We start from the raw sequence: 11,230 nt of genomic DNA, 5'->3' as shown, positions 1-11,230 counted from the left end.
GTGGCGGCGAAACTTCTTCGTCGCCTGACTCGAAAGATGATGTTGACGATCCCGAGTAAATGGCTCGACCGCCAATGGTCCCAAAAAAATCGGTGCCGCAAGACAGTGTGATCCGTCTTCCTGACGAGGAAACGGAAGCTCCCAAAAGTCATATCTGTCGACTCCTCCAGATCGGCATATGCATGCAAACGGGCAGGAGGGTGAGTAACAAAATCGTCGAGATCAGGTTGGACTCGTTTACCTCCGTCCATCGCGTTGCTTGCCGTTGATGATAATGTTGAAGATTTCATCAAGAACAGAACCTTGCAACCTCCAATTCCCACAGACGGCACCAATTGACGAGTGATTAACTCGTCAATGCCTGCGTATTATAGACTTAGGGTTTCGTAAGAAGTAGAGGGCAAGTAGATCTCGAAGGTTCAGCCGAACAAAGGTGCTCAACTCAATATTACAGTGGCTAGGTTACAATGATTTCGGTCCCTTCTTTCTCCCTCGGCTTCCCCTTTATATAGGAGACGAGGCCAAGAGTTTTCCGTGTCGTACAAGTTACAAACTGTCGAGCCGCATTGGACTTTCCCTATATTGATGCAAGTTTCCTATAGTAACTTTACTTTCCTAACCCGAAAGCCTCCAATGTTCTGGGCTTCAAAGCTTCGAATCCATGGGCTTCTTGCTTTCCTGTGGACTTAAGGTACTTATTCGACATGCCTGGTAGGCATACCTATGTCACTATGTGCACACGACCTACCACAATGTTCTTAGTTGCACTTGCACCCATAAATGTGTTAGTTCACCTAAGACACTACCTTCTGCTGCCTTATGCCAGGGTTTCAATCTTCTCCTCGGTTCCACGACTATTGCTTTTAAACCGGGCATCACCTCTACCTACATCCGTTCCTACCTTGTCATTACATCGTTACCATTTCTCCTAGTACTAGTGTGATCTCTTTTTTCTCAAAAAGGAGACTAACCCTAGCCTCTGCATCGTTGATGAGGTAATGAAAGAGGGATGCTTCATGGATGGACCGATGATGACACTTGTGTCCTCCGTGACAAAGAATATGAATACATCTTGCACCTATTAACGCAATGTTCTTTCTTCCAACTGATCTGGCATGATGTGTCCAGATCAGCATCCTCATGTGTATGCCAACGACATATGAAGACTTTAAAACTTTGTTCGATGCCACATCTTCCAATGCAGAACCCTCCTTTCAAAAAAAACATCAAATCTAATGTTTCACTAACTATTTGGAGGATATGGAGATCGTGCAACAATATCATCTCCCGAAACATCATATTTAGCCGGCAAGATTTTGCGCAAAACATCCTCACCGAAGCCAGGCTTTGGATGCTCGCGGGTGCCACAACACTTTGTCGGTTGCCTCTCCACGCTCGGCCGGCCTCCTGATGATGATGTGCACTAACAAATGTTAGCCTTTCATTGTTTTCTTTTTGGTTTCTCTTCTTTTAGTACCTTTTTAGCCTTGCTACACAAATTCACATTAGACGGATGATTAGCAAAGTCGAACTCGTAAAAAAGACCCCACAAGTTTTCTCCTTTCGCATCCACGTTCGTACAAGGAAAAAATCCTTCGCTCAGATCCTCACTCCTCCAGCCTTCATTCTCTTCCTTTGTCCTTTCCCTCTCCCCTAGGCCACCGTCGTGAATTCCTCCCCTGAACACACCCGCCTCCTTCCACCGTAGCGCGCCACTTCCAAGGAATTCTTGTCTCAAAGCCGCCGTCCTCCAATTCTTCTCTACTGGACAGGCGCTGAGGTAGAAATCTACCCGGAAATGGATTGATTTCTTCTGTAGGTGACGAACCCTAACTTTCTTTCTGGAATGGACACTCGGATCCACTATTTCGGTGCGGATTTGTTTGCTGCCTACTGAATTACTAGCAGTAGTTCATCTTCCATGAGAAACTGGGGTTTCAACTGAACCGCCATGCCGTGTGTTAGGTTCTGATTCTGTGTGTTTGTTGGACAATGCACCATCGACCTGTTAAACTTAAATGTCATTTATATTAGGAAATTTCTTCATTTACCACTAAATTCGTATTTTTAGAAACCACAGTAGGTTTCAGACAAACTACATGAATTTGATCAACTCTAACTGAAGGAATCCTCCACCTCTCCTGTACTGGACATGCGTGGAGCGGAATTCTACCCAGAAATGGGTTTGTTTATTTTGTAGGTGATGAACCCTGACTTTCTGGAATGGACACACCAATCCACCCTCTCGGTGCGGATTTGTTTGTTGTGTAGTGGATTACTTGTAGTAGTTCATCTTCCAAGGGAAACTGTGGGTTTCAACTGAACCACCATGCGCTGTTTTAGGCCCTGATTGCATGTGTTCCTTGGGCGCCATTGGCCTGTTAACATAAAATTCATTTGTAAAAGGAAGTTTCTTCATTTATCGCTAACTTGTATTTTTGGAAATCAGTAGGTTGTAGACAAACTACTTAAATTTGATCAGCTCTACTAAGGAAAAAAGAATGATTTTGCATCGACTCCTCCATGGTCTGGAATTTGCCTGCTGTGCATTAATGCCTAGGTTTCAACAGATATTAAATTACCTCCCAGATTTATTTGACCTTTATGCACACATTTGTGTAGTTCATATATTTAGCCCTGCTTGAAGTCATTAAGATGCCTTTGAGATTATAAAGCTACAAAGTGACAGATCCAGCAACTATAGTAATCTTGAATGCATTGCTGGCGCTAATTTGTACTGATGCCATGTATTACCTTATCTAGAATTAGTTGATGCTTGAATTTTGTATCTTCTCCAGTGCTCACTTATGAATCTTGACATCAGAATTAGTGCATCCATTCTTGAACTCCCTTTCATATCCACCAATGTCTGGAACTCTTCTATACTAATATTAACAAATCTGCCAACGCAAACTTTGTGACCTTAAAGATTATTTTGGGATACTGACTTTAAGATTGTTTTGGAATGCTGAGTTTACTTATACTCATGTAGTTATCTCTCTGACCCCTTGATTCTAATTTCTACTGAAGGTGCACTCTCTGATACTTAGAAAATTGGATTAAACCCTACATGACAAGAAAGTATGGGTGTGGCACCAGGAAGCAAGGCAGAGAGAAAAGCAGCATTAGATGCTGGAGCATGGATGTTCAACGTTGTCACATCTGTTGGTATAATCATGGTCAACAAGGCCTTAATGGCCACACACGGCTTTAGTTTTGGTGAGAATATGCTCAAATCTTCAACTTCCTTCCAGCGTCTTATCACTTGGTATAACATAACTATGATTATGCAGCTAGCTTATCAGATTTCTTCTACTAATGTTGTGTGTGCTATGGTTTGCTTGTGCAGCTACAACATTAACTGGGCTGCATTTTGCAACCACGACCTTGATGACATCAGTAATGAAATGGTTGGGATATATTCAGCCATCCTACCTACCATTGCCAGAACTAGTAAAATTTGTCTTCTTTGCAAATCTATCGATTGTTGGGATGAATGTTAGCTTGATGTGGAACTCTGTTGGATTTTATCAGGTGAAGAGAGTAACCAAGTTCTTCGATCAATGTTAGAATGTTAATATGTAATGTATATACTAAATTGCACATTCTGCTTTTTCAGATTGCCAAGTTGTGTATTATTCCAGTTTTGTGCTTTCTAGAAATCATGTTTGACAAAGTCCGTTACTCGAGAGATACGAAGCTCAGTATAATGCTCGTCCTAGGCGGTGTTGCTGTATGTACGGTAACTGATGTTAGTGTGAACTCTCAAGGGCTAATAGCTGCAATAGTAGCAGTCTGGAGCACTGCACTACAACAGCATGTGAGTATCATGAATACTTTAATTTGTGCCTTTGTTGTGTAGATTTCCATGGAGTGCACGTCTTAATGTGATGTGTGCTTTAATTACCCTCCATTTTTCGTTGCAGTATGTTCATCACCTTCAGCGGAAGTACTCGCTTGGCTCATTCAACCTCTTGGGTCATACTGCTCCTGCTCAGGCAGCGTCATTGTTAATATTTGGTCCTTTTGTGGACTTTTGGCTGACCAACAAAAGAGTTGATACTTTTAATTATACCATGGTAGTTACGGTACGTGGTGCTTTATTCTGAATCAGTTCTCTTATGTCTTTAGAATTTTATTGCGTTCAGAAACTTACTTTTATCATTCCTAGTTATTTTAGCTTTTAATACATTTGTTCTATTGTTTGTTCCATTTGAGCTGGACATTGATGATCATCAGGGGATCAGTATAACCTGTTACTATGAGCATTTATCTGCTGGGTTTATTCCAAGAACTTTGATTTAGTGTGGAATGTGATACAGATAATAGACCTTAGAAGTGGCTTATAGGGTATTGCTTTATGTTTTTCTGGTCTTGTATCATCTCAACTACAATCTAGTGTCTAGTACCGAAAATGTCTCTTTCAATACGCATACCCTCTGTGAATATTAATTTTTCTTAATTGTTGTGAAGTCAAGAGATCATAAGGAAAAAAGCTTAAGCATATATCAACACAGATCAACCAACTTAATTCTGTAAACTACCATGAAATGCCCTTTGAAACTTCTAGATATTTCACTACAGTATTGCAGCTACTTAAAATACAGAAGCATGTAGGTCCAATATGTCTGATTCAGAATTATCAATGAAGTTCTACTGTAGAATGCAGCATACTGTTTCATGTAGATGCTTCTTACACATATGAGGTTCTCTGGTTACTTGAAATTCTATGATATAGACATGCTATACATCGTTTGGTTTTGTAACAGTTGATATTTGTTTGACCTACAGTATTTTTACCTGGATAAACTGGAGCTAATGATTCTTTTTCCACTTGTTTTTTCAGTTCTTCATTGTATTGTCGTGCATAATTGCTGTCGGTACCAATCTAAGCCAGTTCATATGCATTGGAAGATTCACAGCTGTGTCATTTCAAGTTCTAGGCCACATGAAGACTATTCTTGTGTTGACCCTGGGCTTTTTCTTATTCGGAAAAGAGGGACTTAATTTCCATGTCGCGGTTGGCATGACCCTTGCTGTGATTGGCATGATTTGGTATGGGAATGCGTCATCCAAACCAGGAGGTAAAGAGCGGCAGGTTTACATACCAATCAGTGAAAAAATACAGAAGCACAGCATACTGTTGTCTCAATCTGAGCTTGGCCAGAAAGTCTAAGGACTGAGACTAGGAATGGGAAGTTGTTGAAATGTTATTAGGGTTAGTACTTATTGGAGAGTTACCACAATCAGATTTATTCTTTTCATACATATTTTTTAGATGTTTTCTTAAAATTGTAGCCATAGCAGGACGAGAGTATCCAGGCAAAATGAAATTGACTTTACTGTTCCAGCACATTGCATCAACCAAGTGAGACGATGATTTTGCAATATGTATTCCTGTAATTGCAGGTATTTGCTCTTCGGAGTTGTATTAACACTGCTATCGAAGGATGTTATATGGTGAGGTGCCCTAAGCTTCGTAAGTGGATCAGTTAAAAGAAAAGGAAAAAAACATCGTATGCGTATTGTTGTGGATTATGAGATCTCGTTTGGTTGAGCTGAATTTCTCAACAAAGTGATAACATGAAGTATACTGTTACATTCCTGAATATGACATGCCACGTGAGGAAACCCACCAGATAACTCAATTTATTCAATCTCCTGATTTATGGGCCAGATTAATGGACTATTCTGTACCTCATCTGTTCCACTTCAAAATAACATCAACATATACTGTCCTACAAAACTTGCATCAGATGAGGAAGACACTAGTCTGCTTCTGAGCATCTACATCTTCACCTGTACTTTACTCTAGTAAGTGCAGGCAGGTCATTTACCAAGGTATTCAAACAAACGCATTAGTCATCGACATAACGTTTGAATGATGAAAACTGAAACTTTCTCCCTCCGTCCCATGATGGTTGTCTGAGATTTTTCAAAATTTAGATGTATATAGACACTAAATAGCATTAGATACATCCAAATTTTAACAAAACTCAGACAACCTTCGTGGGACGGAGGGAGTAGTTCAAATGTCTCCAACACTGAAACAAAACACGATAAGACACAGAATAGCCTTTCGGGGAGACAGCATTAATTATCAAATTAAACATCCTCTCAAACTGCTTGCCATTTTCAAACAAGCCAACAAAATTCAAGTCAGCTGTTCCCTGAAACTTTAGAAAATATGCAGTTTTGCACTGCCAACATCACTGCAGAGTGATCAGAAGCTACTGCGATTACCCATGTTGGCATATCCTTGCCTTCCTGTTTTCTGTCCCAAAATGCATTTCCCAACCATTTTACAGCCTCGACTAAGTTCTGACTCACGCACACACACAGTTCCTTAGCCCCTCTTACATTTTCAACACACTGCACTAGTCGATTATCTGAACAGGTTCAGATCAGAATGGATGAACGCCGTGTGGGATATGAATGGAACATTAGGATACACTCCTGCAAGTGCACACCTCATACACTCAAGGACCGTGAAGATCTGAATGAAGGCCAGTGTCATCCAGAAATATGCCATTGGTTTACCCTGAAAAACAATGCTCGGATTCCAGTTGCACATGGTCGCCAAAGCTTGAGAGCCAGTGTCGAGAAGAATAGCCAATATGATGTGATACCGCAGAAAGTGTGGAGACCACTTCCGTCGCACCACAAAGAAGTAGACAGTCATGAAGATCATCAGAAATAGCCATCCAGGGACTAGTGCCATTGTGTCAATGAAGGCATAAAACAGACTAAACTGTTGCAAGTATGGATGAAGCTGGTACACAGCATCTGCGTGCGACCACATGTTGTGCAGTGGCAGAAGATAAGGTACACATGCCAGGGTCCTCCACCACCATTTTGGTTTAGAAGTTAACTCAGGGTAGCTGAATGACGATAAAGATGCTTGACAGCGAAATTGAGTTCCTGGGTGCAAGTTGCGGCTTGATGTCAATGGCTTGATGGGATTGGTGCCCTTTACAGAATCATACTTTAGGAAGGACGAAGATACGGCACGAGCGGAAATATCAACACATGCTGAAAGTAAGAAATGCATTGTAAGGTCACATGTTAAAGCTTAAATTGAGTAACAACTATCCAAGAACATTTTGGCATAGTACGGACTATAGCTTGATATAATTCAGTTTCGTAAATTAATAAAGTAACAAGTAACATTAGCACATATCATGTACTGTTCAGGAAAGCGCAAACGTTCTATTGTTTGGAAGTTGCATTCACAATAACTAACATTTGTATACTTGAACTGCAACTTAAATTTCAGAATACTCGTTACAACAAAGTTATTATGAAATATTCTGCTTATGGTTTCATGATATAACAACAATCAACGTGACATGATCAGCAACCTAGATATTGTCAATGCATGTATTATGTAGAATTTTCTTCACTATACTGTATGATATAACTGTACTAGGCTAGAAACTTTTCTTGCTTTCAAGTCTAATGTTTTTTCTTTTACCCGAACCGCAGGAGAAACTCTGATGGAAGGAGTTTATATAAATAATTTAAAAAGGTTATTAAAAAGGGATATGTACAAAAAGGCCGAGGATAAGGTGTAGTGCTAATGCTACATTGACAAACTGTAAATTGTGCAAACACTGTAGTGAGCTTTTGCTGTCACTAACAGATTAGTGCTCCCAAATCTATAACCTTCCTCATCGATAGAGAAACATCAACACAGGAACTATGAAGCCCACTGGATATTAGGAAGTAGCATAACAATAAAGCTATGGCCTGATATACTCTATCAATAACATCTAATCCGGTGAGCCTATAGGTTCACACAATCCTTATTGTTCCAGAAAAACCATAAGAACTTGAAAATTAACTTTGAGCTTCCATCACAAACTTGCTACTTCTAACAAGCGTTCAAGAGCTTCAGTAAAACTTAAATCAGAAAAAAGGAAGACCGCAGAACGATATTCTGCAATATGTGGAAGCCTATGCTACTCATGAAAGCCTAGAAATCTTGACTCACGAAGTGAAAGGTACAATTAATCAGTTAAGCAAAATATGTTCACATCCAACCATATCCAGAGTTCTAGACATTTATGCAACTGACAAATATAAGAGCACATTATGTTGTGGATAAGAGAAACCCCCTCACGAAGTGCTCAGGAACTACGGGTACTCCCACAGCGTTACACTTGAGTAAAGTATACGTAAGAACGAATTCAGTACCTCTCAGAGGGAGGATTTTCTTTTCATGAAGTGGAGGCGGCTGCAGTTTCAGAAAGCCTGGTTTAGAACGAACTGATGACCTCGAAGGATAACCGTTGCGTCTCGCGGCAGGGAAACCGAATAGCTGCGAATTTGCAGCCCCAGTAGCAACTCCTTGACAGGACAGCATCCTGTGCGAAGCAGAACCTTGGACACAATCTGCATGGATAAAAAAAAAGTTCTATTGGCCTTAGCCTAGAGCAGTTGCAGCTAACAGCAGGCAAAAATACATCTCATTTGGGTTGGGAGGTAGTAGGAGAAACAGCGGAGGATAACCGTAAAACTTTAACCAAAGTATGCCCAATTAATTCAGCAAACCCTTAACATGGAAAAAAAAAACAGTGGTGGACGCACGACTAAATGTTAGAGTATTGGTGGCAGCCAGGGTCCGGCGTGTTGCCGGTGGTCGGTAGGGTTTAACTAATTACTGGTGGAAAAAAGGTGCTCATACCTCAGAACCGGTGGAGGAAATCGCGGATGGGGTTGAGACGGCAGGGGCGCGACGAGGCTCAACAGGAACAGCGTTGGCGAAGCGACGCGCGTGAGAGGCGGTGGGAGGTAGTAGGGGGGTGGCGGAGGGGTTGGGGGAGGCGCCGGCGGAGACGCAAAGGTAGGGCACGGCGGCAGCTCAGAGCCGCATTGGGTGGGATTGGGGGTAGGTCAGGACTCGCGAGAGGAAGAGGATAGGGCGTGTTCCGCAACGCAGGAAACTCCTCCGGTCCGGGCTTCGCGCAGCTCCCGAATGGAGCCAGGAAAGTTCGGAAGCGAGAGCCCAATTTCTCCAGGCCGGCCTGCTAAAGGCCTGAGCTAAACCGGGTGGGTATTGACCTGTTTTGAAGCCTGTGAGAACGGCAGGTTAATCCTGCTGGGTTTTTTTTATATACATCTGGGTCCCTCTCCCCGTAAAGGTATCTCCAACGGGACGACACAAATCGAACACCAAAATCGACCGATTACATCCGTTAGCGTCGGTCCACAGACACTAAAATGGTCGCCACGCCAAGATTGTCCGTTTGCGTCTAGAGCAGCCCCAGCGGACCAACGCATTTCGTCCGGCGAGACGGCATGTTCTCTATTTCTATTTCTAGGTAGAGAGAAAAAAATCTTCACAATTAAGCATACAAACTGCAAAAAAATATGTCTAAACTAACTTTTAAACTAGCTACATTTTCTTTACGGAGGTGCTTCATGCATCTTCCTTTTCTTCATAGAGGCGCTTCCTGCTGGTTAGCTCTTCGGAAGAGCTAGTGTCGGTCGACGTGTCTGACGAGCATATGTCCCCCTCCGACAAGTAGTTATTGGTCTCTTCGTCATCGTCGGTGAAAGCATGCTACGCCGGCACCTTCGCCCTTGCCCGGCCCTTGCCTCCTTCTTTGCCGCCATAGCCTCCTCGGCCGCCTCCTCCGCCTCCAACCGTCTCCACCTTGCATCTTCATCCTCTTCCTTTTCCTCCTCCTCGTCTTGGCTATCGTCGGCAACGGCGTCCACCCCCTCATCCTGGTCGTCTTCGGCAATAGCGTACCCCTCCTCATCCTGGCCATCGTCGACGATGGCCTCTCCCTCCTCCTCCTGGCCGTTCGTCGACGGAGAGCTAGAGCCGCTCGGCGTGGCAGTCTCTATCCCACAAATGGCGCCATCCCGGTGGCTTCCCCTCGCTATCGGTGCCCGATGGCAAAGAAAGGTTGCTCATGGCTCAGTCATAGAGATGCATGGAGCGCGCCGGTTGGAGATTTAGTGCAGACGCAGGGGTCTTATTGAGTGGGGATTAATGGTGGCGCAGATACCAAAGAGGACTGCGGTTGCACTTCCGCGGCGGTTCACGCTCCATTCCGGTGGTTCGCGTGTCGATCGACGCTGTTGCACTTCCCGACAGGTGTTGTGCTTACATTCGCGCCGACTCGAGCCAGGGTCCCTGCTACGCGGGCCTGTGGGAGAAGCGAGCGAATGCTCGGCGCGACCGTGCAGCGTCCGCGGAGACGCAAACGTGTTGCATATTTGAGTCGTGTTTGTGTCTCCACGGACGACCCGGTTGAAAGGATCGTATGTCGCACCTAGAGGGGGGTGATTAGGTGCTACCCAATTTTTAGTTCTTTTTCAATTTAGGCTTGATACAAAGGTAAATTCTCTAGAGATGTAACTATGTGAATTTCCCTAGATGACAAGGTATACAACTAAGCAAGATATAGCTAGACAATATATATAGTGCAATTAAGGATAGAGGAAACCGAGAGTGGAGCACGCGGGGACACATGAGTGATTCCCATAGTTCCTTCCTTTTGAGGGGAAGTACGTCTACGTTTGGAGGGGTGTGGTCACCACAAAGGTCTAACCAATGCCACGAAGGCCTCACCCTATTCTCCGGTGAGCAACGCCACAAAGGCCTAGCTCACTTGTCCACTAAGGGATTTCCCCGAGGAGGAAACCGGGCCTTTATAAGGTTCTTGGGGAACACATCCAGAACCAAATTGGGGGCTCCCAGTATCTATAACAACACAACAACAAGAACAATCAACCACAAACAACTAGGGTTTCCAAATGGAACACTAGCAAAGGGGCCCTCAAGCAAATGAGGGGGAAATGAAAATCGCTTTAGTGAAGATGTAGATCGGGGTCTTCTCCTTTGATTCTCCAAAGCTCAAGAGATTTGGGTGGTTGAGGGAGGAGATCTGAAGATTTTTGTGTTTCTTGTGGCTCAACAATGGTGGATGAACTCTTGGGGGTATGAGAAACTTGCCAAGGTAGGAGAAGGGTTCCTTAAATACCCCTCAACCATTTCTGTCCGTTGGGGATGCTTCAGCGGCAGTCTCCAGACACCGGTAGTGCCGCCCTGTAGAAAACCTAGGTCACCTGGTCGAAAGAGTCCAGCCAGAAGTGCCGGGGTGCAACCACCGACAGTGCCGAGGTGCATCCACCGGCAGTGCCATGCAGCCACCGGCAGTGCCAGGGTGCAACCACCGGCAGTGCCGGCCTTCTGTTACTTGTAGTGCCGGCCTGG

The 11,230-nt window shown here is 43.7% G+C and overlaps 2 protein-coding genes across 6 annotated transcripts; one reads left to right on the top strand and one right to left on the bottom strand.

Moving 5' to 3' along the window:
• The first annotated feature begins 1,564 nt into the window (after nucleotides 1-1,564).
• On the top strand, nucleotides 1,565-5,355 carry LOC127307110 (UDP-rhamnose/UDP-galactose transporter 6). 5 transcript variants are annotated; one of them, XM_051337813.2, is made up of 6 exons: nucleotides 1,565-1,780; nucleotides 3,031-3,219; nucleotides 3,350-3,534; nucleotides 3,620-3,820; nucleotides 3,927-4,088; nucleotides 4,847-5,355. In XM_051337813.2, the coding sequence occupies exons 2-6, from the start codon at nucleotides 3,084-3,086 to the stop codon at nucleotides 5,174-5,176; spliced, it is 1,014 nt and encodes a 337-aa protein (XP_051193773.1). In that variant the 5' UTR covers nucleotides 1,565-1,780; nucleotides 3,031-3,083; the 3' UTR covers nucleotides 5,177-5,355. The 5 variants fall into 5 exon arrangements, with proteins under 5 accessions (XP_051193773.1, XP_051193771.1, XP_051193770.1 ...); XM_051337811.2 differs by having other exon boundaries at nucleotides 1,565-1,815; XM_051337810.2 differs by having other exon boundaries at nucleotides 1,565-1,819.
• Nucleotides 5,356-6,097: 742 nt separating this feature from the next.
• Nucleotides 6,098-8,933, bottom strand: LOC127307111 (protein TIC 20-I, chloroplastic-like). Its single transcript, XM_051337815.2, has 3 exons — nucleotides 8,687-8,933; nucleotides 8,197-8,394; nucleotides 6,098-7,032 (listed from the first exon to the last, which is right to left on the bottom strand). The coding sequence occupies exons 2-3, from the start codon at nucleotides 8,363-8,365 to the stop codon at nucleotides 6,386-6,388; spliced, it is 816 nt and encodes a 271-aa protein (XP_051193775.1). The 5' UTR covers nucleotides 8,366-8,394; nucleotides 8,687-8,933; the 3' UTR covers nucleotides 6,098-6,385.
• Between the last annotated feature and the right edge of the window lie 2,297 nt (nucleotides 8,934-11,230).

Source organism: Lolium perenne, chromosome 6, assembly GCF_019359855.2.
Source record: "Lolium perenne isolate Kyuss_39 chromosome 6, Kyuss_2.0, whole genome shotgun sequence".
Taxonomy (NCBI): Eukaryota; Viridiplantae; Streptophyta; class Magnoliopsida; order Poales; family Poaceae; genus Lolium; species Lolium perenne.
Note: the sequence above shows the minus strand (reverse complement) of the source record. Positions and strands in the feature narration are given on the sequence as shown.

Coding starts and splice junctions, on each gene's coding strand:
- LOC127307110 (XM_051337813.2), top strand. CDS start 3,084: ATGGGTGTGGCACCAGGAAGCAAGGCAGAGAGAAAAGCAGCATTAGAT. Junction 3,821..3,926: donor GCACTGCACTACAACAGCAT/GTGAGTATCATG, acceptor TTTTCGTTGCAG/TATGTTCATCACCTTCAGCG. Junction 4,089..4,846: donor ATTATACCATGGTAGTTACG/GTACGTGGTGCT, acceptor TTGTTTTTTCAG/TTCTTCATTGTATTGTCGTG.
- LOC127307111 (XM_051337815.2), bottom strand. CDS start 8,365: ATGCTGTCCTGTCAAGGAGTTGCTACTGGGGCTGCAAATTCGCAGCTA. Junction 7,033..8,196: donor GAAAATCCTCCCTCTGAGAG/GTACTGAATTCG, acceptor TCTTACTTTCAG/CATGTGTTGATATTTCCGCT.